Here is a 25821-nt window from a genome sequence, read left to right on the forward strand (position 1 = left end):
ATTTTATTTAGATAAGGACTATCTATATTTTAACTAGATTTCTCAATTCTGGGCAGAACCCCCCAAAAAACCAAAGTTTTGCTCAAAAAAAAAAAAAAAAAGACAAGTTCTTAGGAGAGAAAAACAAAACAACAAAACATGAAGGCCTTTTAAATACAAACATGCACACACACACACACACACACTTTTTGTTGTTGTTGTTCTTAGTAGAGACGGGGTTTCACCATGTTGACCAGGCTGGTCTTGAACTCCTGGCCTCAAGTGGTCCACCCACCTCAGCCTCCCAAAGTGCTGGGATTACAGGTGTGAGCCACCAGGCCTGGCCTCAACATGTTTTAAAGTTCATCTGTGTTATTGCATATTGCAAGATTTCTTCATTTTGTAAGGTTAAGAATATTGCAAGAATAATACTGTAAGAATAATATTGCATTGTATGTTGTGATGGTTAATTTCATGCATCAACTTGACTGAGCTAAGGAATGCCCAGATAGCCAGTAAAGCATTATTACTGAGTGTGTCTGTGAGGGTGTTTGTGGAAGAGATTAGCATTTGCTTATTTTTTATTTTTATGGATTTAGGAGTACAAGTGCTGTTGTGTTGCATGAATATATTGTGTCGTGAAGTCTGGACTTTTAGTGTACCATTGCCCCCATCATCCAAATAATATACATTGTACCCAATAAGTAGTATTTTCTCCTTCACTGCTTCCCACACTCCCATCTTCAATAGTCTTCAATGTCTATTATTCCACTCTGTCTGTGTGTACTCATTGTATACCTCTCACTTGTGAGTGAGAACATGAGCTTTTTTACTTTTGTTTCTGAATCATTTCACTAGGGAACGTTTTCTTTGCTGTGGTAAAGTTCCTGTTATGTGAGTACATTGTTTACATGTCTTTTGCAGCAACATGGATGAACTGTCCTCCAGTTTCATCCATGTTGCTGCAAAAGACATGAGCCCATTCTTTTTTATGGCTGAGTAGTATTCCATGGTGTGTGTGTATACACACAATGTGTGATATATATATATATATATAGCACATTGTTTATATCCAATCATCATTGATGGACATTTACACTGATTCCATCTCCTTAGCTCCAAGTAGATTCAGAGAAAAAGCATCAGATTATAGAGGCATAAACATCAAAGGGTTTTAGACATGATAGGAGCCTTTTTATTGTACAGCTGTAGAAACAGAGACTTGCAAAGAATGGGTGACATGTCCAATGTTGACAGCTAGTTAGCAGCAGCACTAGGATGGCAGCCGCCATCTCTGGATCCATTGCTCAGTGTCCTCCCCTCCATCTCATGATGCATCAACTGGAGCAATAACAGAGAAGGGGGAAAATAAGGAGAAAGCCAGGAGTGGTTGCTGACACCTGTAATCCCAGCTACACAGGAGGCCAAGGTGGGAGGATTTCATGACTCCAACAGTTTGTGATAAACCTGGAGTACATAGCGAGAACCCATCTCTACAAAAATTTTTTTAAAAATTAGCTAGGTGTGGTGGTGCATGCCTGTTGTCCCAGCTACTCAGGAGGCTAAGGCAGGAGGATTGCTTGAGCCGGGGAGTTCACGGCTGCAGTGAGCTGTGATCATACCACTGTGCTCCCATCTGGGTGACAGAGTGAGACCTTATCTCTAAAAAAATTTTTTTTTAATTTAAAAAATTAAAAAATCAGCAGGAGCCAATAGAATCTTCACACATGCAACATTTAGTGTGCCCCAAACCCTTCTAAAGACTTCAAATGTAAACAAATAGGTTAGGCAAGACTTACTTTTTGAAACATAATTTTTATAATTAGTATTTTATTAATACTCTGTATATTATAATGAATTTAACTCTGCTAGGTATAATTGATTGTATTGAAATGATAGAAACAGATTCGCTAAATCAGTAAAATGTGAACATTTATTTTAGAAAAATCACAAGTGATTTAAATAGGTATTTAAATCTATAGAAAAGTCTGTTTAGACACAATTTCAGAATGGGTTTTTGCTGTCCTCATGTCAGACTATTTTTCTTTATCGATTTAAAACAGGACCTTTGTTGGATAGTAGCACTTTGTGAATCAAATTTCACCACTGTACATACCTTGGATTGAACAAAGCTGCTTTTCTTCTAAAAAATATTGTTTGTCGTGCAAATTTTTCTCTGTTTTTAATAAGCCTTCTTCCCTGTCGAGCAAATAGATCAGGAACATTTTCTTTGCTGTGGTAAAGTTTCGGTTATGTAAGCACATTGTTAATTTTCTTTTAATGAACAAATTTAATATAATTACATCTCTAGTTATAAAAATGTTCCTTTGTCTGTCTCCTTCCTAATAATGCTGTTCTAGGAATAGCTACTTTCTCCACACACAAAAAAAAATTTCATGCTCTTTTGCCAAATTAACTTTGTTCAGAAAAATAATTTTTAAAGGGAAAATTATGCAGTTTTTCAGAAGTTAATGTGCCGTGTTCTTCATATTTTGGAGTGGAGCAGCTTTATTTAATTTTTAAATACTTTTATGTCAACTGACTCTGTTTCAATTTTGTGAAACCTCTTTATCAATACCTTGTTCTAAGCCAGGCTTGTAGGAAAGAAAAAGCAAAGTCCAATTACTTCTACTGGTAATAATTTATATGCAGTGGGATTCTAAGTGGCTCTTTTTGTTTTTTGAGACTGAGTCTCTCTCACTCTGTCGCCCAGACTGGAGTGCTGTGTCACTGTTTTTGAGACCGAGTCCCTCTCACTCTGTTGCCCAGGCTGGAGTGCTGTGTCACTATCTCAGCTCACTGCAACCTCCGCCTGCCAGCCTCAAGCAATTCTCCTGCCTCAGCCTCCCGAGTAGCTGGGACTGCAGGCATGTGCCACCACGCCCGGCAGATTTTTTGTACTTCTAGTAGAGATGGGGTCTCACCATGTTGACCAGGCTGGTCTCAAACTCCTGACCTCAAGTGATCCACCTGCCTTGACCTCCCAAATTGCTGGGATTACAGGTATGAGCCACCCTGACTGGCCTTAAGTGGCTCCTAACAAACTTAAATTTTTCACACCTTCTTAATTGGGCTAGATGGTATTTCTCATCCTAGTCCTGATAATATCTACCCCCGGGCACATTTTGGAGGTATAATGAATGATATGCTGTCACACTGAGCTAACCAAAATCATTTTATGATTCAGAGATTAATATAGACATGAAAAATTATTAATGGGCTTTTATCCTATTGGGTTCAATTTCAATAAAATGGTCTGCACCTGAACTAACCCTTTCACCACATAGCATAGAAAATGGAAATGAATCTTCTCCAAGGAGCGCACACACACACACACACACACACACACATATCTGTGTGTGTGTGTGTGTGTGTGTGTGTATAATGGATCCCTTCTATGGTGGCATCTTGGTGTGGAACGAATTCATAATCTTAATCCTCCAATATTTTTAATTGTTCCCTACCCAGCTAATGGGACCAGTATCTTTCCAAGGGGCAAGGCTGAAGTCATCATTGATTGTTGCCTCTTTCTGACACTTCACATCCAGGCAATTACCAGCTTGTGTTGATTGTGTCTAAAATCGGCTCAGTTCTCTCCAGTTCACTCCCGCCTGCCCCTGTGCTAGTCTGGACCAGCTTCCTTGGGGGGCTATGACCATTGTCGTGGGATCCACTCCAGTTTATGCGCAACCCTTCTGCCAGGGAGCAACCAGAATGCCTGCGGGAGTGTAACAAAACCATGCCTGTCACCCCTCGTGTCCTCAATCTCTGCTTCATCACTTCCGAATAAAGATAAATGCCCCCAACCTAAAATAAAAGAAAGAAAAAAGGTAAATGCCCTCCATGTCTGATCATGATGATTTATCCTGACCTCTCCTCCACCTCACAGTCAGAGTTTTGCATGGAAAAAATAACCAACCAATCAATGCACACAGTTTGTAGGAATACTGCAACATCAGCAACTTATACAATAATGATAGAAAACAAAGAGCACGGAGAGAAACACACCCATATTACCTGAGTGGCTTTCTGAGTGACTGGTTGATGCTTTCTCTTTTGTACATTTATAATACTAAAAATACAACAAAACATTTATTTAAAAAATCAATTTTTGTGTACAAAAATCACAAAGTGCAATAGCCCAAAGTAGGTCTCTAAATAGCTAGTTTTTTTTGGTGAGCTTTTAGTTAGTGCTCATACAGAGCCTGAATTTTGCTCTATTTAATCTCTTTTTTAGCCATTTCCCTTTGGGCTACCCTAAATGCCCTTTTCTAATTCAGGTGCTTTCAACTTTCAGTTATAAAACAAAAATTCATTTTTACATGGTTGCTGAGCTGAGACATGTGTCCTTAAATTGCTTATATAAATTCTGAGACTCATTACTAATGAAACATGTTCTTAAAATAAATTCAACATGACATTTCAGAGCTGCTGTCCTGGGGAGCTTTTTTCCCGTCCTCACTGACAACATTGAACTCCTCACCTCAAGCTATTGGAGTTATCTACTACTGTGTAACAAATTACCCCAAAACTTAGCAGCTCAAAGCAACTCGCGTTTGTTATCTCATTGTTTCTGTGGGTCAAAAATCCAGGCATAGCTTAGCTGGATCCTCCTCAACTTCTAGGTCTCTTTCAGGCTACTTCAGGTGCCATGGCTGTGGTCTCATCTGTGGTTCAAAAGTGGCAGGATCTCTTCCCAAGCTCATTCAGATAGTTGTAGGCAGGACTTAGTTCCTTGCAGGATGTTCACCTGAAAGCCTCATTTTTTTTGCCACCTGTTGGCTGGACACTTCTCTCTTTTTCTTATAACATGGGTCTCTCCACAATGGCCACTTACTTCATCCACAGCCAGCAAGCAATATCTAGTTTGCCAGCAAGATAGAAGTCATAATCTTTTACAACCCAATCACAGAGTGACATCTCATCACTTTTTCCATATCCTACTCTTTGGAAGTAAATCACTAGGTCTAGCCCATACTCAACAGGTGGGGAATGTATCAGATGTGAATACCAGAAAGGAAGTCACTGGGGCCACTTTTAATTGGCCGACCACATTTTTGTTCAAAACTCTACTACTGTACTTATTATACTCTACATAACATTTTATTATTAATAATTGTACTTTAAATAATAAGAACGTTATAAGTTAATAGTAACTTAATATTATTAAATAACTATAATGAACAACTATGGCCTCTTACTATGATTCCCTTGCTGAATCAATAAGTACTAAGAACCCAGAAGGAGAGACCCTGTCTCTATAAAAAAAAATAAAAATAAAAATTAGCTGGTCATGGTGCTGTGCCCTTGTAATCCCAGCTACTTGGGAGGCTGAGGTGGGAGGATTACTTGAGCCTGGGAGGTTGAGGCTGCCGTGAGCTGTGATCATGCCACAGCACTCCAGCCTGGGTGAAAAAGTGATACCCTGTCTCAAAATAAGTAAATTAATTAATTAATAAAAATTAAAAAGGCCCTAAGTGTGTAGTTTTATCCTCAAAATAATACTTGTATTATTATTCCTCTCTTACAGAAAAGAAAACAAGCTAAATATATAGCTTGTGGTTTCACTGCTAGCAAGCAGGGGAGAGAGAATGAAAACCTGAATAGCAGAAACTGCATTTCTGACTCCACTGCCCACTTTAGTGGGTTTTGTACTTGTGGGTTTCCTCATTTGGCCTGTTAGAGTCTTGCAGGGTGACTGTGTGTCTCATACAATCATAGAACCACCATAGGACTGCTATAATGTCATCTTTCTAGGTTTTGCCCTGTGTTTGTGGAATTGAAATGGATTTGGTTGAATTGTCAGTGAATTGCTTTCCACTGGAAAGGTGTAGCTAGACTAAAATGATCCTAATAAGTTACATTTGTCTAGCCCTTTATTATTTTGGAAACATTTCTGGGAGTCAGGTAGGGCAGGGTCTTGCTCTGTCACCCAGAGTAGAGTGCAGTGGCACAATCATAACTCACTGCAGCCTCAAACTCCTGGGCTCAGGCCATCCTCCTGTCTCAGCCTCCTGATTAGCTGGGACTACAGGCATGTGCCACCACACCCAGCTATTTTTTAAATTCTTTGTAGAGATGGGGTCTTGCTATGTTCCTCAAGCTGATCTTGAACTCCTGAGCTCAAACAATTCTCCTGCCTTAGCCTCCCAAACTGCTGGGATTACAGGTGTAATCTACTGCATCTGGTTGCCTTTTGGAAACCTTTTATTGCTAGTATCCCAAGTGACTCCCCCATGGTCAAGGTGACATCTTAGGGTGATGTGCAGAAGAGTGATTCACAAGGAGAACATGCCTCCTAAAGACTCATAGCTGGTGGCCTGAGATGAGGCCAGAGCTCTGACTCTTATTTTTCCTCTCATTCTGCTAGTTCTTGACAAGCAGAGAATAAAAGCCACCAAAAAGAGAACTAAGGAGAGTTAGGAATGAGAGAGTAGCTGCAACAAAAACAGAGACTATCACATTCCCTGGGTTGGTTATCTTGCAGGAAGAATCGTGGTGATCTGCGTTTGCTTTTTATGAAAGGGGGAGATCCCGAAAAGGGAGGGAGGTGAGAGGACTATTGGAAGTAGGTCAGGGGAGAGAGAGATAAGTTTGTTTCCCAGGCTGGGAGCGGTGGCTCACGCCTGTAATCCCAGCACTTTGGGAGTCCGAGGCGGGTGGATCACTTGAGCTCAGGAGTTCGAGACCTGCCTAGCCAACATGGCAAAACCCCATCTCTACTAACAAAATAAATAAATAAATAAATAAATAAATAAATAAATAAATAAATAAATAAAAGATTAGCCAGGTGCGGTGGCAGGCACCTGTAATCCCAGCTAATCGGGAGGCTAAGGTAGGAGAATCGCTTGAACCCGGGCGTCAGAGGCTGCAGTGAGTTGAGATCACACCACTCCACTCCAACCTTGGCAACAGAGTGAGACTGTCTAAGAAAAAAAGAAGAAGGGTATGGCTCCCAATGACCAATGTGTAGGAGTAAGGATTCTTTGGGGTTCAGACAGGCAAGGAACATGATGCTGTTGTGCAGAGTATAACTCCTGATAAAAATGTAAGGTAGCAAAAGATTTGCCACATGGACAAGTGACAGAATAAGCAACTTAGAAGGCATGAGAAGAAGGAATGCTTGCAGCCTAATGTTTTCCTTGAAGAGCCTTTTTGGAGGTGGTTGCCTATGTGCATTGGAATTTAAGGGCTTCCATAGCTTGCGGAAGTATATTATACCTGAGAAACATTGTCTGTTAACATTGGAGGTGCACTTGTGGGTACAAATGAGAAATTTGCACCTACTCAAATGGTTTGGCATTTCCAAATCCTTGGGTAGATGCTGGTCTGCCTACATATAGGAGCAGAGGGAATGAATTGCGATTCTGTTATGTCCAGAAGGTGAAAATTCTACAGATGATAGAGTGGGTAACATGCTAGCACTAACTCAGTGGTTTCAGCTGGAAGCAGTTGTGTTCCCCAGAGGACATTTGGCAATATCTGGAGGACATTTTTTATTTCACAACTACGGGAGAACAGAGAAGTTGGGGACAGCATCCTGTTGGGGTTTAGTGGGTAGAGGCCAGGGATGGTGCTAAACATCCTACAATGCACAGAACAGCCCCGCTCCCCACCAATAAAGACTCATCCAGTCCACATGTCAATAGTGTTGAGGCTGAGAAACACTATTAACAAAATCTGAGTTCCGTAAGTCAAATATCAACTCATGATAAAAACGTGTTCCCATGTTATTTTTTTCACACAGGAGAAATTAGTTAAGAAGTAGGCAAAGCAGTTACAGTGCTTGGTACATACTAAGCACTCGAAAAGCTGTTATTTTAAAATAAGAAAAGCTATGTATTTATTTCCTGTATGAAGTGAAACAGGAACCTAGTAATGAAGCAGAGACACAGAACACAGCCTCCTGGCTCTAGCCTTCTCTGATATGAATGCTATATGTTGCACTCTTATGGGGACAGGAGGTTATTAAACTCACTCTTTTGCAAATTCCTGGTATTAGTTATGGATTTGTAAGCCATTAAATCTACTTAGGGACCCCGATGCTCCAACCCTGAGCTTTTCATGGGCATTATTAATGGTGTTTTCAGTTATCTTAAAAATCTCTAGTGTGTCTCACTCTTCATATTTAAAGACGGATGCTAATTTTTGAGCCTTCTCTGTGCCCCGTAAAACCTTCCAACCATTTAAAAAATAGTGCATGGCCCTGCTTAATTTCCTCTCTGGTTGAACTGGCATGAGGGCCTTTTAATTAAACAGAATAAACATACATTTTTGATTTAATGTGGCTTTCTTTGATACTTGCTTAACCAGCCCCTGCTCACATGGTGTCTACAGTCTAATTAGGAAGGGGAACAATAATCTGATCTCAGATTTACAACCCTTCTCTGTCATTATTTATTCATTTGCCTAGTCCACAAATAGTGACTATTTATGTGTGCCAAGCATGAGAGAGGATGGTAGGTACATAGCCAGGAGGCACTTAGACTTCTTCCTGGCTGCAGAATGCTTCCAGTGCAGCAGGGAAGCTTAAACACAAAATAACTAAAACTGCACTTGCTTGTATCATTAGTGCTGAGAAAGAAATGCACAGTGATAAGAAAAGGGGAACTTCCTCCCATGCAAGGAATCTGAGACGGTGTCCCCAGATAAGTCATATGCAAGCTGGGGATGGGGGCTAAAGATTGGCCTCTCCAAATTATCTCTGCCCTTCTCTTATTCTTCAGCCTTTCCTCACCTCACTCCAATATGAGGTCCATTGTTAGGATCGCAGTGTTGAAGGTAGGAGAGTTCACCCTTCATTACATTCACCTAGCTGTTTAAACAGAAGCATGCAGCACTTGTACAGATATATTTGCTCATATTTGCAATTTCTCTGTCACAGATGTGGGGCTAGAGCCTGGATTTGCCAGCCAAAGAATTAACAGATGTTGAACGCAATGAAGAATTGTCTCAAAATGGCTGCTCCAAGAAAGGGATAGTGTTTCTAATAAAAAGAACATTTGTTAGAGCACACATCATCTTGAGCCTAGCCTTAGAAAACCTGTTCACAAGATAAGCCATTGTTCACTCTTTGTTACCAAATTTGTGTTTAAGGAGTTAAGATTTGGGAGAGGCTTTCAACTTAGCTGTGGGTCCTGCCCAGCACAGTGTTCGCAGTCTGCAAGGAAGGTAGCAGGGTATTGCATGGGATTTTATGTTAATGATGTTTAAGGGATGATAATTCTCACCCAGGAAGGAGATGATCCATTAGTTACACTCTCAGTCTGTGTCTTAGGCCAGCGTGAAGCCATTACAGATCTTTAGCTGCAAAATAATAATTTTATGATGAGATAAGGGGTAGTTTATTTCTGCCCTATTTTAAAAGAGAAAAGATGCAAGGCCTATGCCAGGGACTAAATCATTTCATTTCAGACTTTGTATAGAATTCATGTCAAATGAATGTCATAAATTATAAATAAAACATAAGTGTGTCACATAAAATAATTCTATGGTAATAGTTAATGACAGAGCTGAGCTGAATAATCTAAATATAGCAAGTGTGTGTGTGTGTGTGTGTGTGTGTGTGTATTTTCATATAAACATTTTCCTCTCTCATAGAAAGTGAATGTGACCATCAAACACATCCTTGAATTCTAGAATTAGTCCCATGGACTTAAGTCTCCCAAGGAGATAAAAGTGAAGAGACTTAAACAAAAAACTCTTTTGCCCTATTTATTTGAATAAATAAGAGTAAGATAGTCAATCACTCAATCACTTTGCAAAGTTTAGTAATCTAACTGAATAACAGAAGTACCAACTCAATGTAGATAAGAAGAATTGAGTGGATCAGGAGGGAGAGAGGTGATTGACTATGATTAGTAGTGTCATGTGTGAAGGAAGTACCCCCAGACTGCCGGTCACATAGCTTCCCACATTTACTCTGTCTTCTTTAAAAAATATCATGCTTCTCAAAATACTTCACATTCTAAGAGTGCAGCTGTAAGAACATAGAGTTGATGATTGTATGGAACAACTGTATAGGATGTTGTAAGAAAAAATACTTCTCTTGGAGCTAAGAGGAAAACATAGTTGACACTGAGTTCTCTCTCATTACTGAATGTCTACTGTCTCACACCAGCTTCCTCTTTTGCTGTAATAGAGTAGTATTCAAGCAGGGGAAATTTTTGTCTCCCGTTCTCCCAGCAATGGCTGGTAGAGTCTGGAGACATCTTTGGATCTCATAACTGAGGGGAGTTATACATGCTACTGGCATATAGTGGGTAGAGGCTAGAGATGTGCTGAATATCCTCCAATGCACGGGACAGGCCCCTACACTAACAAATCATCCATCCCCAAATGTCAATAGTACAGAGGTTGAGAAATCCTGGTTTAATACCATTCATGACCTGTAATGGAACCCATTATCCTGGGTAATTTCCATTTGTGTGTACTCCTTTACTAAGGCTCAATTAAGTGATTTAGTGAATATTTATTCACTCACAGGGCCATGGGGGAGAACTGCTAAAGAAAATTGAGAGATTATAAATACTTAATGGGAAGACAAGGTGAACACACATGAAAACAAACCCAAAAAATTCTACTTCAAAATGTTGTTGATTTTCTCCGAACCCTAATTATATGTATTCTATCAACATTTGCAGTGCATACCCTTTGTCTGTTTTTGCAAACTGTCAATTCAGATAATATAGTATCTCAGTGAATTGTTGCCACAATAATGTCATGTACTAATTCTCTCCCAAGCTCAATAGATTAACACAACAGTGTATATTCTCACTGGTTTGTTTGTTGGCTGAAACAAACAAGCACCAGCCTGCCTGTTGGGCTGCGTCTGCTACAAATGCATTTATTCTGGGGCTCAGGCTGAAAGGGAGGTAGCACATACTAGAGAAAGAGCTTCTTGTGGTGATGGCAAAAGTACAACAGGACCAAGCTAAACATGCAAGCATAACATCTCTGTTTCTCTCATATCTGATAGCATCCCATTGGCTAAGACAAATCAACATGGTTGAGCTCCAAATCAAGGCAGAACAAGTATACTGTGGTCTCTGTAAGGCCAATGCAAGATACATGGCCTCACTGAATACCAGTGGGTCAGAGAAAGGATTGCATTATTTTAACTAATAAGTTCATTTTATTATTTCCATTTCAAATTTAACATTATAAGAACTTTTCTTAACTTGTTTTTTTGATTTATTTCTATTTATAATTGTGACAAAATACACATAACATAAAATTTTCCATCTTAACCATTTTTAAGTGGAATTAAGTATGTTCACACTGTTTTGCAGCCATCACCACTATCCATCTCTAGAATCATTTTCATCTTGCAAAACTGAAACTCTGTATCTATTAAATAATCATTCCAAATTCCCCTGGGATGGAGAACTTCTTTAAAAATAATAATTACCACCCATTTTTAATGGGAACAAAGCTTATTTTTATAGACATAATTGGCATATAGCATGCATTTATAGTTGTCAGCCCAACCTATGCCTAAGGTGTATTCTATCCAGGATACAGACATGTCTTCAGACCCAAGGTGGAAGCCCCACAAAAGTCTGTTTTACTGAGATAAAGAAGCCTGTTGGGAAGGGATTCGTTCCAAGTTTAGGCCGAGAAGCAATATGGGTCACAGCCAGGGAGCCTGCATTAGAAAAATGGGTTGACATTCAGACCCATGTCCATCAATCACTCAGCAGGGAAGTCTACCTAATTCTCAGGTTCCAAGCAGTAGTAGGTTAATCGAAGGGGGAAAAAAGTGAAGTGTGCTTTTACTGAAATCTACATGGAATGTTAGGAGCTTAGGGCATCAGCAGCATATAACTGGCAGCTTCAGGAGTGACCAGTACAGGAGCCAACCAGCTGGCAGCAGGAGGGGCTTTAGCAGTGTTAAATCCTGGAGCCCATGAGACGGAGCTCAGTATCCTTATCATCAGCCACCAGTGGTGGGACTCAGACTGGGTGGGCAGTGGTTGTGAGGTCCTTTAGGCAAGACCTGTTTCTATCAGCAGGAGCAGGAGGCATCACTACAGAGCCCTGGGAAATGACAGGCATTATTCAGTAGCCAAGGGAACTGCTTGAGTAATTAGAAAAGCACTGAAGTCTCCACCATGTGGAATGCTGAAAAACCCTAGAAATACTGGGTTCCAGGGACAATCTGAGAGAGAAGAGCCATAAGGAGTCCTGGGTGCTAGTCTAGAAACCACAGCTTGCTATGAGTATGACTAGGGCAATTCATTGAATCTCTCTGGGTCTTTGTTTTCTCTCCTGAAAGTAAGAGAATTGGGATACATGATTTGCCTGGTCTTTTCTAACTGATATTATATTACCTGAATATTATATGGATGTTGTTATATGATCTCCAGACAGGCTTTACATTCATGCCAGGTTTTGGTTGTAGAAAGTCTGTATTCTTTATTTAATTGATTAATTAATTAGAAGGAGTCTCACTCTGTCAACCAGGCTGGAGTACAATGGCGCCATCAGAGCTCGCTGCAGTCTCGAACTCCTGGGCTCAAGCAATTCTCCTGCCTCAGCCTCTCAAGTAGCCGGAACTACAGACATGCACCACCACGCCCAGAAAAATTTTAAATTTTTTTGTAGAGATAGGAACTTACATATTTCCCAGGCTGGTCTCAAACTCCTGACCTCCGCCAATCTTCCCTCCTCAGCCTCCCAAAGCACTGGGATTATTGGTGTGAGCCACCATTACCAGCCAATCTCTCTGAGTCTTTGTTTCCCCATCTGAAAATAAGAGAATTGGGATGCATGATTTGCAAGAGCTTTTCAAACTGAAGTTATATTATCTGAATGTTGTGATTTGCTCTCAAGCCAGCCTCTAAGTTCATGTCAGCTTTTGGTAGTGTAAAGCCCATAGTCTTAAACCATGCTTAAAAAAAAAAAAAAAAAAAGAAGGAAAGAAAAGAAACAGGCAGTTTCTCATTTCTTTCCAAGCATAAATATTAGCTTAAGCATTACTACTGCCGATGTGAAGACTAGAAGGACATTGATATTGAGTAAGTAAGACCTCAGGCTACCACACTGCACACCTACCTGCCACCTTCCCTTCCAGGGAACCAAGCTAGGCCTCTCTCTGGCTGGGAAACCTGTTGAGCAACCTCCTCATATTTGTTGCCAACATAAGCTCTGGTTCTAAATGGAGAAGCTGTTGCAGGGTGGGGCAGCAAAACCGCAAGAGTGAGAAGAGAGGCAAACAGCAAAATGAAGTAGAAAGCCCACATCCTCCTCAACAAGAGGGGGTAGAACTCAAAGGAAGCAGGCTGCTGGAACACGTACACAGACCTCCATACAAGCAAGACACTGTGTGTGTGTTCAAGCCGCCATCCTCCCCAAAGATTCCTTCACCTGTTATTCTCACAAGGAATGAAATGCAGTGAGGTGAGAGAGTGTTGGGATGGCAGACATGGATGATGGATGAATTCTCTTCCCTCTGTACGTTTTCCAGCACAAAGAGCTGCCCCAGGCTGTTGACCCCATACACTGAGTTTTGAGAGGTTTCTATGTTTCCTTAGAAAGTTACAGTGCCTTGGCCGGGCGCGGTGGCTCAAGCCTGTAATCCCAGCACTTTGGGAGGCCGAGACGGGCGGATCACGAGGTCGGGAGATCGAGACCATCCTGGTTAACACGGTGAAACCCCGTCTCTACTAAAAAATACAAAAAACTAGCCGGGCGAGGTGGCGGGCGCCTGTAGTCCCAGCTACTCGGGAGGCTGAGGCAGGAGAATGGCGTGAACCCGGGAGGCGGAGCTTGCAGTGAGCTGAGATCCGGCCACTGCACTCCAGCCTGGGCTACAGAGCGAGGCTCCGTCTCAAAAAAAAAAAAAAAAAAAAAAAAAAAAGAAAGTTACAGTGCCTTAGAAAGGCACAGTGGTTCAGGCCTGTAATCTTAGCACTTTACAAGGGTGAGGCAGGAGGATTGTTTGTGCCCAGAAGTTCGGGACCAGCCTGGGCAACATAGCAAGACCTTATCTCTACAAAAACCACAAAAATTAGCTGAGTATGGTGACACATGCCTATAGTCCCAAGTACTTGGGAGCTGAGGCAGGAGGATTGCTTGAACCCAAGACTTCAAGGTTGTAGTGAACTAAGACCTAACACTTCACCCCAGCCTGGGCAACAGAGCAAAACCTTGTCTCGAGCCGGCATCTTTCAGTTCCTTTTTGTGTCCTTGTCCTTTACAGAAAGATGAAGATCCCTTTCCTCCTACTGTTCTTCCTCTGGGAAGCCGAGAGCCACACAGCATCAAGGCCGAACATCATCCTGGTGATGGCTGACGACCTCGGCATTGGAGATCCTGGGTGCTATGGGAACAAAACTCTCAGGTTGGTAATGCAGCTCCTCAGTAAACACATGGCTGTATTCATAGGCAACAGTCCCCGGCATTGTTAATGTTGATCTACAGAGCACAGAACATGTAGAAACGTTCAAAACCCTCCAAACCATGCCTGGCTTCATGTAGATACACTGAGATGTAGGTGTCTGCTTCTACCAGAACTTTCTTTTTTCTTTTTTTTTTTTGAGAAGTAGTCTCACACTGTCACCCAGGCTGCAGTGCGGTGGCACGATCTTGGGAATCACTGCAACCTCTGCCTCCTAGGTTGAAGCCATTCTCCTCCCTCAGCCTCTCGAGTAGCTGGGACTATAGGCGTGTGCCGCCATGCCTGGCTAATTTTTTATATTTTTAGAAGAGATGGGATTTCACTATGTTGGCCAGGCTGGTCTCAAACTCCCGACTTCGTGATCCACCCACCTCAGCCTCCCAAAGTGCTGGGATTACAGGCGTGAGCCACTGCACTGGACCAGAACTTTCTTGTAGGATATATGAATACTAAATACAATACCTGAAGCCAGGAATGGACCCATTGCCAAGTGCCATGGGACACTGATTTTTTTTTTCATGCCATTCTCTTACTCCTCATCTTCTTAACAAGAGAAATCTTGGAAAGTATATTTCATCATTACATATCAGACCAAACAAAAATTAAATAGATTATTATATTAAGGAAAATCTTTCCCACAACACATAGCCAAATGTATCTCACTTTCAATCTGAAACTTTGCATCAAATGTTGCTTTTTATTTTTTTAAGAGTATATTGACCTATGACATTGCTTAAATTTTTAAAAAGCATATGCAAGGATAAGATCTGCAATTTTAAGAGGGCACTTTAAGTGTCCCACCTTTTGCCTACTTTTGTAAAATGTTTACAGATCACTTTATACATTTGTGATATAGATCTTATTAATTTAGTTTTTCTTATCAGCATCATGATTTTATGCAGCTTTTTCATTTTATCTATTTCTTTAATATTATATATTCCTAAGATATATTAAGATAATAGATAACTGTTCCTACCAAGATGTCTTAATTAAAAAGTTAAAATCAAGTCTTTAAGGTTAAATCTTTACCAGTTATCAAAAGAAAAAATGTCTATAAGGCCCCATGGAAGAATCCATGGCAATATCTACCCTAAATCTGCCTTGGTCTCTATATTAGAGTCCCATTATTTCTGAATTACATTTCTCATTTTTATATTTTGTAATATCACACCCCAAAATAGTCACTTTTTTTTTTGTAGGCCAATATAGATACTAGGAGATTTAATTCAAATGCAAAAACAGTCTCTGTCTTCTAAGCATCTTACCCTTTAAGAAAAAAGCAAAATAGAATTATTTGTAATTAAACACATTCACTAAATTAATAAATGATCACTAGTTTGACATTACAGATGCAATGAAATTATTTCCCCCTTCAAGCTATGCATCACTGCAGTACTACTCTGTAAGGGCATTGGTCTAGGGAAGCCATGGGACGAATGAACAAGATGTATACTCCCATCCTACAGGCAGCCATCTTGAAGGGGAGCACAATTAGCCATGCCATTGCTTTACAGTGAGGAAGCTGCTGGTCTGGTGGAGTATGGACTACTGTTCCAAATATAGGTCAATCCCCTTGCATAAACAAGGAAGGGTGCTGGAGGCTCATGAGAATTCCATCTGTACCTGGAACTGAAGGATGGCAGATGATAAGCCAGGCAGGGAAGAAGGGACCTGGATTCCTGGTGGAGGACATGGGATATATCTTGTGGGGTATAGCTTGGTATGGTCCAAAAACTAAAAGATATTAATTGCTAAATGACTTCCCAAAATGATCAGCCAATCCATTCATAGAGAAAGGCATCAGGATGGCTTATCTTGCAAAAGGTATCACTCTACAAGTGAACTCATAAATAAGACTTTATTAAGCATAAAAATATAAGCCAACAAAGGGTATTTGGGAGTCACAGCATCTAGTTTCTTCACTGTAGTATTTGTGCCTTTTCCCTGGAGGATATTAACCCATTTGTTGATGCTCACTGGTTGAGGCACATGGAGTCTGATTATTCCCTGTCCCTGGGGGCATGTGGAAATTAGGCAGGGGCTCATTAAAGCTGCTTGTGGAATTCCCTTTGGCTGTGGTTGGGAAGAGAGGGGAGTCAGATTGACCATGGAGATTTCTTCTTTGGTGACACAGAGGTAACTTGGGAGATGTGGATGGGAGAAGAGTGAAGCCTCATCTTCATTCACCCCTTCTTTCCCTCCCTGCAGTATCCTATTTTGAAGACTTGGTTTCTCTCTTCTAATTCAGGGTTAGTGAGACCAGGAGCTCAGAGCCCTCTGTAGCATGAATGGACCTTCTGGGGATGCCCCGCCTGCATCATTCACACATCTCCATGGTTTTGTTGCAGCTTGAGTCTTGATTCTGTATCACTTCTTCACCACCTCCCCTGCCTCTCATCTTGCCTCTCTCCCACATAACCCCAGACTCGCCCTTGCTCATTGAGAAGTTTCCCACTATAAAGAGCCACAGATAGTTTCATTTTGAAAATTATCACAGAGCTGGCCACAGTGGCTCATGCCTATAATCCCAGCACTTTGGGAGGCCGAGGTGGGCAGATCACTTGGGGTCAGGAGTTTGAGACCAGCCTGGCCAACGTGGTGAAACCCTGCGTCTACCAAAAAAATACAAAAATTAGCCAGGCATGGTTGTGCGTGCCTATAGTCCCAGCTACTCACAAGGCTGAGATGAGAGAATTGCTTGAACACGAGAGGTGGAGGTTGCAGTGAGCCGAGATCGCGCAACTGCACTCTAGCCTGGGTGATAGAGTGAGATCCTGTCTCAAAAATAAATCCATGAACATTAAGTGAAAATGATCACAAATGCCATGATTCTTTTGTTCCAGGACTCCCAATATCGACCGGTTGGCCAGTGGGGGAGTGAAACTCACTCAGCACCTGGCAGCATCACCCCTGTGCACACCAAGCAGGGCAGCCTTCATGACTGGCCGGTACCCTGTCCGATCAGGTAACCTCCTATCTGCATCGCAGGGGCTGTGGTCTCCTTCGGGACAGCCTCCCACCTCCAGGTATCTCCTGGTTCCTAAGGGTTGATTTTTTTCCTCGTTCAGGAATGGCATCTTGGTCCCGCACTGGAGTTTTCCTCTTCACAGCCTCTTCGGGAGGACTTCCCACCAATGAGATTACCTTTGCTAAGCTTCTGAAGGATCAAGGTTATTCAACAGCACTGATAGGTATGGGCATCTATGGGATGGGAACCATCTATAGGTATGGGAACGGCAGGGAGGACTTGGACAAAGTTAGCAAAAGAGCGGGAGAGGACATCATGACAGTTATCTTAGGGATGACATTGCTGGTACACTTTGCACAACTTTAAATGGGAACAAAATGATTTCATTTGTAGGCTAAAACACAATGAGTCTATCTGGACTACTCGAATGTATAGATGTGTGTGTGTGTGTGTTGTGTGTTTGTGCGTGTGTATGTGTGTGTTGTGTGTGTGTGTGTTGTGTGTGTGTATAGATAAATAGATACTTAGATGATACCTAATGATAGATGGATGAATGGATGAATGGATAGATGGAAGAAAGCATTGATGAATGGTTGGATAGATAGATAATAGGTAGAGAAATAGCTAGCTAGCTAGCTAGCTAGATAGATAGATAGATAGCTAGCTAGCTAGATAGATAGATAGATGGAGAGAGAGACAAAGGTGAGATAGATGGGATGGATGGATGGATGGATGGATGGATGGATGGATGGATGGATGGGTGGAATAGATGATAACTAACTAGCTAGATAGATAGATAGTGAAATAGAAAAATAGATTAGATAGATAGATAAATAGATAGATAGATAGATAGATAGATAGATAGATAGATAGATAGATAGATAGATGGATGCAGAGAGGGACAAAGATGAGGTAGATGGGATGGATGGATGCATGAAATAGATGATGATAGATATGACGGATAGATAGATAGATAGATAGATAGATAGATAGATAGATAGATAGATGTTATAGATAAATAGATGCAGGGAGATAAAAATGACATAGCATGGATAGATAGATAATGAGGCAATTGGATGGATGAAATAGATGATAGATGGAACAAATGAAAGATAGACATATACATAGAGAGAATGTACAAAACTATACACACCATGCTATTGATAAAGATTTTCATTTTACTTTCCAATATAAAATTATGTCAGAATTTGTCTTGGTTTACACACCCACTGATTTTATCCTGTAGATAGGATTGAAGCCTTCCTGTTTGCATGAAGAGCTTGAATCTAAGCAGGCCATAAAATGAATCCTAGCAAATCTCAGAGGAGCAAAATGACCCTTTCCTTTCTTCCAAAATCTTGTTAAAAAACTATCATTTTTTTCTTTTGTAAGGCACTCATTAATTTAGTGATCTAATTAACATTTTATAAGAAATTTTCAGAGGTGCTTAAAATAATTGCTGAGTTACTGAGTGTGATTTCCTCATGCCTCAGGGCTAGGTTCTGAAGTAAGGATTCATTTCCACTTTTAACATTCAAGGAACAAAATTAAGTTGCTTCTAAAACTTTAATTTTAAGGGCCTAGCTCAGAAAAGCATCTGACCAGGAAAAAGAAAAAAAAAAAACTTCTGTTTTTCTTTAAAGTGTGGTTTCCTGTCTATTAAAGATGTTAGCTAGTTTTCTTTTTGGATTTTTATCTGATTGGGGTTTTTGTGGTTGTTGTTTTGTTTTGTTTTGTTTTGTTGAAATCACTAAATTAGTTCGTATTTCTTGGTAGAGTGAGTAGAGGATTTTTATCTGGTTGAGATTTTGTTTTTTTGTTTTGTTTTATTGTAATAGCTAAATTAGTTCTTATTTTCTGGTAGAGTGAGTAGGTAATACCTTAGCGTTTGTGGGAAAAAAAAAGTGAAAAACTCTAGGGTCCTATGAGCGGGAAGGCTAGCTTCATGAAATAGTCAGAGCCTCCTTTTCAGTGCGTGGGAACAGTAGCTTGGATTTGAATCAGTGTGTTTATTGGGACTGAAGTGATCCCCCATTTGTTTTCTCAGGGAAATGGCACCTTGGAATGAGCTGTCACAGCAAGACTGACTTCTGTCACCACCCTTTACATCACGGCTTCAATTATTTCTATGGGATCTCCTTGACCAATCTGAGAGACTGCAAGCCCGGAGAGGGCAGCGTCTTCACCACAGGCTTCAAGAGGCTGGTCTTCATCCCCCTGCAGATCATCGGGGTCACCCTCCTTACCTTCGCTGCACTCAATTGTCTGGGGCTACTCCGCATGCCTCTAGGCATTTTTTTCAGCCTTCTCTTCCTAGCAGCCCTAATCCTGACCCTTTTCTTGGGCTTCCTTCATTACTTCCGGCCCCTGAACTGCTTCATGATGAGGAACTATGAGATCATTCAACAGCCCATGTCCTACGACAATCTCACCCAGAGGCTAACGGTGGAGGCGGCCCAGTTCATACAGCGGTGGGTATTGCCTTGTCCTCTGATGCTGCCTGTTAGAAAACATTCTGGGTGATTTCTCGTGGAGGTGGAAGAACCAGCAGAGGTTTTTTTTTTTTTTTTGAGACGGAGTCTTGCTCTGTCGCCCAGGCTGGAGTGCAGTGGCACGATCTCAGCTCACTGCAAGTTCTGCCTTCCCGGGGTTCATGCCATTCTGCTGCCTCAGCCTCCCAAGTAGCTGGAACTACAGGTGCCCACCACCATGCCCGGCTAATTTTTTGTATTTTCAGTAGAGACGAGGTTTCACCGTGTTAGCCAGGATGGTCTCGATCTCCTGACCTTGTGATCCGCCCGCATCAGCCTCCCAAAGTGCTGGGATTACAGGCGTGAGCCACTGCGCCCGACCAGAACCAGCAGGATTATTATGCTAGCCACATTTTCCCTTCCATGCCTAACACATTTCTTCAGCCAACACTCACCATAGCACATGTTTAATGGCCTTAGAAAGGTATTTCAATGCAGTGTGCTCTCCTTAGAGTGTCTTTGCCAACATTCCCCACATCCTGGGCTGGAAAGTCCACGGCAAAATAATGTCTGCTGATGACAAAGGAGGTGTCAGATATCCTGCGGGCCATTTTTTTTTTTTTTTTTTTTTGAGATGGAGTCTCACTGTGTTGCCCAGGCTGGAGTGCAAGTGATGCCATCTCTGCTCACTGCAACCTCCATCTCCCAGATTCAGGTGATTCTGCCTCAGCCTCCTGAGTAGCTGCATTGCAGGTGTCTGCCACCATGCCTGGCGAATTTTTTTTTCTCTTTTTAGTAGAGACAGGGTTTAACCAACTTGGTCAGTCTGCATTTTGAACTCCTGACCTCAGGTGATCCACCCACCTCGGCCTCCCAAAGTGCTGGGATTACAGGTGTAAGCCAGGTACCCAGCCCCACTGGTCTTTAATCTTCAAATGTGGCCATCAAGAGAGGCAAGAAAATGGCTTATGTTTAGTTTAGAGGTTGTCCTTGTGATATAAACAATGTGGAAAGATCCAAAATATTTTGGGTTAATCTCTGAGCAAACAAAGCAGAACAAAAAGCTCTGTGAGTAAACTGGGTGAAGTGAATGATGTCTTTTGGGTCTTTCGGGTCCCATTGAGTTTATCGTTTTGGGGATTGCAATCTGTAAGTGGAGTAACCATTAACAGCGGAGCAGACAGCATTCCTGAGTTACATAGGTAGGTATAATATATATCTATATTATAATACATAATATAGAGAGCATAAGTAGATAGAATTAAGCAGATATTATATAGAGCCTATGTCAAGAGCACTTGCTATTCAAAACAAGCAAATACTGTGGAGGACAGGACTTTAAAGAGAAATGGAAAGTTCGTCTGAAAATCAGACATTTGGTCTTTATGGTGACTTAAACGCTATGGGAGATTGAAAAGAGAGTTTGGGTGGTGATTTAAAAATTATAAAGGAGATAGAGGAAATATAGGTAATATTGGTTTGTCATCCAATTAATTGCATGACACAAAACTGTAAAATGAATCTCTGGATTGAACAATGAATGACAGTGAAAAGGAAGTTATTGTGATGAAGGGAAAGTATATTAGGGATTTAATTTTAAAACAAGCAAATATGCTCAGTCTAAGAAGAAAATACATAGTTAAGGTATGTGGAAGCTACATAAGTTAGGGCTGGTGAGAAAGGTAAAAAGTAATGTACTCTATGAAAATTATGTTGTCATTTCCTCACGTGGAAGATGTTGTGTTCCTATGTCCAGATCTTGTGGGCATGGAGTTGATGCTTTACTGGAGTTTGGAAATGGGCAGTGGTTCTCCTCACTCTCTTCTTCCAGTTATGAAACAACATAGGAGCAACCCATTCACCTGGAGGTACAACAGTGTCCTGCTACCCACAACATCACAGATTATGCAATAGATAAATCATAGGGTGTATTTTATTATATCTCTCTGGTACCACAAAAGTGTTTCATCGACTCTGACAGAAACCCACATATGGTTTGGGTGTCTGAAGAGACTATGAAGTGACTTACACAAAAGTTGCAATTGATAGTATCACTTCCTCCCTCTAAAAATGAGACAAAAATAGAATGATTGGTTCTTATAGTTCACACTACCTCTCAGTTCAACAGATTTTATTAAAATCTAAATTGTCATTTAACTGTGAAATATATAAACTGGTCATTGGTCATTGTAAGTATTCTCAGTTTCAGCCTCTGGGACTTGGTTCCAGAGAGTACTCTATGTACTGGCTGCCCAACTGCTGAGGGAGCACCACATAATTTAAGTTTTTATTTTGGTTAACATCCCACTTCTGCTGCCAGGGTCTGTTTTTGTCAGTGAAGACTGACAAAATCTCAGTGGATTCATACTTGAAAATTTGTTTCTTGCCCATGCAAAATCTATTGCTGGTTGGGTGATGCTCTAGGGAAGCTTTGCTCCATGAGGAGACTCGGGGATCCAGGTTGCTAGTATCTTGTAGTTCTGTCAATCTCAATAGATGGCCTTCCCAATAGCATCCACAGGAGAAAAGAGTTGAAGGGTCTCTTGAGGACTTTTCCTTACTTCACTGACCCAGGGGTCAGCATGTAGACCAGGCCCCACATCTCCACCCTGACTTGACATGGGGCTAAGAGGTAGTCTCCCCATGTCTTCAGGAAGAAGAAAATGAAATGGCCTTACTGAACATATAGCAGTGATTTTCCTACTGCGAGCAGTGATTTTCAAATTTGTTTTAAAGCTGAGGAATATTTCAGATGAAATTTTATGAGCAGCTAAGTATGTCAGAGGGATAAAAATTGCAGTGCTTGGGTTAACCTGGAACAGAGGACTGCATTTGGAAATTACTGACATTTAATAAAGCCCCATGGAAACCTCATGAACAGCTGGAGAGAAAGGGCAGACTCTGCAACAAAAGAATAAAAGAACATGTGAGCAAACACCTACTTAGTGCAGACTCTAGGCAAATTAATATTTAACAGACATTCGTAAGTAAAAAAGGTAGGCACACCAGGAGAAAAATCAACACCAGCCTTGGAATTTTAAAAAAGAATTATTTGATATTACAGCTATGTGAGTGGAAGTGGAAGGAATTTGCCCAAGGTTATAGATAAGTGTAAACGAAAGGGGCTAATTTATTATGAAATTTGGATTGCAGACATGTACCACATAATAACATTTTGGTCAACAATGGACCATGTATATGACGGAGGTCCCATGAAATTATAATGGAGCTGCCTTATACAGCTGTATGTTTGTATCTTTTTTGTTTTTTGAGACAGACTCTCACTCTATTGCCCAGGCTGGAGTGCAGTAGTGCGATCTCGACTCTCTGCAATCTCCCCTTCCCGGGTTTAAGTGATTCTCTGCCTCAGCCTCTGAAGTAGCTGGGATTACAGGTGCCCACTACCACGCCCAGCTAATTTTTGTATTTTCAGTAGAGACGGGGTTTCACCGTGTTGGTCAGGCTGTTCTCAAACTCCTGACCCTGAATGATCCACCTGCCTCGGCCTCCCAAAGTGCTGGGATTATTGGCATGAGCCACCACACCTGGCCACATTTGTATCTTTTATACTGCATTTTTTCCTGTACCTTTTCTATGTGTACATATATCTAGATACACAAATACTTTCCATTGCATTGCAGTTGCCTGCAGTACTCAGTACAGTCACATGCTGTGCAGGTTTGTAGCCTAGGAGCAATAGGCTCTACCATATAGCCTGGGTGTGTAGTGGGCTGTACCATCTAGGCTTGTGTAAGTGCACTGTACGATGTTTGCAGAATGATGAAATTGCTTAATGATACATTTCTCAGAACATATCTCTGTCACTATATGATGCATGTCTGTACTTGAAGCATTGATGTGAAGTATACTGTTTATTGGTATTTTAATATTTTCATCAGAGAAAAATGGAGTACTCCGTCTCAAAAAAAAAAAAAAAAAGAAAATCTATAGTGTGGTGTTGTATGTGTGTATGTGTCTGTATATATATATGTAAATACATATGTGTGTGTGTTTGTGTATATATATGCGTGTGTGTGTGCTTTACACACATATGTATTTAACTTATAAAGAGATAAATTATTGAAATTGATTTCCAAGGGAAGCTATAGGAGAGATACATGTACAGCAGCAGCAAGTATTAATGTAAAGAATAAAGAATTTTCTGCCCAGGGATGGATAATAGCCACTAAAAGTCCTTTAAGCAACTATTTATAGGTCTGTCAGAATTCAGATAAGAAGTGGGCTATTTGTCATGATTTTCACAGGTTTGGGCTGACAGGCACATGCTGGAGGGGTTGTGAGCTGTTCTTGGGCAATATGCGTGTAGTCTGGGTGCCTGTCCTGGGTAAACGTTGGGGTCTGTGGGTAGCCATAGCTCCATCATGTCATGCCCATGCTGACAGCCTGTCTTACCCAGGTGCCAGAGACTGCAGAAACCTATCGGATTCTGCTCACAGCAAAATGGCATGGTGAAGGATGTCATGCAATTCCTAAGAGAGGAAGGAAGACTTCAAGCTGTCAGTCACACTCCTGAACATTTATTTCAAGTATTATTTGTACAGAGATATTGCGGAGTTATCAGTGCCCATGGTCAACCCACACAGCCAGAAGCAGGCATTGCAGGGCTGGCCACCTGCCTCCTGGGCATGGCACTTGGTTCAGAACTATGCATTGTAGGTGACCTTTGCTAGGCTAGTGTATGGTGGCATATAATACAGGATCACTATGACTTCCTGCAGGTAGACAAAGAAGGGAAAAGGGAGAGTCCAGGTCTACAGGGGTAGACAAGCGATACCTCAGACTTTGCATAAGGAAAACCCCGGAGATGCTTATTGCAGCTGAAGATGGCCAAGATGAACTCTTGGGACTGTCACAGAGTAGTTCCAAAGCGAGACTTTGCATCAGCATTTTACTAAGCTTCTCAAGACATTCTAAACTGGGTGTTTCATAGGGCACTCTGAGAAACACTGGGTTTTGTATATGTGTATGAGCTTTGGCTACTGTGCAGAAACACTGCAGTTATTTGTCACCTAGATTTTTCTAGAAGGTGATGCTGACACGTGATCTCATGTAAAAGCTTTGGAACTTTATAAGATATATTCAGTTATATCATCATCTAGTAAGATGCACACAGATATGTGATTGAAACAAAAGCTTAAGAAATGATCTTTCTCTTACTAAGGTGATTGCCTTGATATTTTCCACCCCATTTTATTCTATTTGTTGTTTTTGTTTTGTTTTGTTTTGTTTTTTTGTAATAATCTGGTTTGGGAACTAAATTAAATTCATGATGTATCAATGGGTCATAGTCTACATGATTGACTATGCTCTTACCTAGTGTGCTAGCTTTACTGTATTTGATAAACAGGAGCATAGCCATTCCAAGATGGAGCAGCACTCTTGGGCCGGTCTATTTAAGACAGAAAACAACAGTGTGCTGTTTGTCAAATTTGCTGAGAAAGCTGGACATCCTTATATCAGTCTTCATCTACCACAAATCTCTCAAAACCAGACAGGGTGGAGATTAATACAGTGTCCATTAGACAATGGATAGTCAGAAATGACACTCGGCTTCCAGGGTGAATCACCTTGTATGACATGTATTTTGACAGAAATTATTTAATCTATTAGGTATATAAATATTCATATGATTACAAGGCATTCTAATGGCTTCCTCAGTATATAATTTTGAGAGGGGACCAAAACAAATTTGATGATCATGAGGATATTGAAGCCTGACAAGTTTATCTTGATTATCTCTAATTATTATTAGAGAGCTGAGATTTTCTTTCAGAACTAGAGATTTAAGATGTTCTAGCAGCACCACAGTTGGAGGTGATGGTTATTGAATTATAACAAAAGGGTTTTTTCTTCAAAATAGGTGATTCTAGTGTAGATGGCTATTGTCCACATTGGAGCACTCACTGCATAGTTAATATTAGTGAAAATGCTAGCATTTTGTACACTGTGATGCCATTCACAAAAAACTTCTTACATACATT

At 41.0% G+C, this 25821-nt stretch overlaps 1 protein-coding gene and 1 long non-coding RNA gene across 8 annotated transcripts in view; one reads left to right on the forward strand and one right to left on the reverse strand.

Moving 5' to 3' along the window:
- Window positions 1-25821, forward strand: part of STS (steroid sulfatase) — a 285243-nt gene that overhangs the window by 89969 nt on the left and 169453 nt on the right. For 6 of the 7 annotated variants that reach the window (XM_065538097.1, XM_074029461.1, XM_074029460.1 and 3 more), the window contains 4 exons: window positions 14183-14323; window positions 17224-17345; window positions 17449-17571; window positions 19396-19819. In XM_065538097.1, coding sequence (XP_065394169.1) covers window positions 14183-14323; window positions 17224-17345; window positions 17449-17571; window positions 19396-19819 — 810 coding nt within the window. Of the gene's footprint in view, window positions 1-13276; window positions 13381-14182; window positions 14324-17223; window positions 17346-17448; window positions 17572-19395; window positions 19820-25821 lie in introns of those variants that run through there. The other variant, XM_045383844.2, reaches the window with a different exon arrangement.
- Window positions 3655-13130, reverse strand: LOC135969160 (uncharacterized). The gene is made up of 4 exons (XR_010584230.2): window positions 13036-13130; window positions 12600-12726; window positions 9210-9285; window positions 3655-3786 (listed from the first exon to the last, which is right to left on the reverse strand). It is a non-coding gene; the product is annotated as an uncharacterized lncRNA (long non-coding RNA).

Source organism: Macaca fascicularis, chromosome X (assembly GCF_037993035.2).
Source record: "Macaca fascicularis isolate 582-1 chromosome X, T2T-MFA8v1.1".
In the NCBI taxonomy this organism is placed as follows: domain Eukaryota; kingdom Metazoa; phylum Chordata; class Mammalia; order Primates; family Cercopithecidae; genus Macaca; species Macaca fascicularis.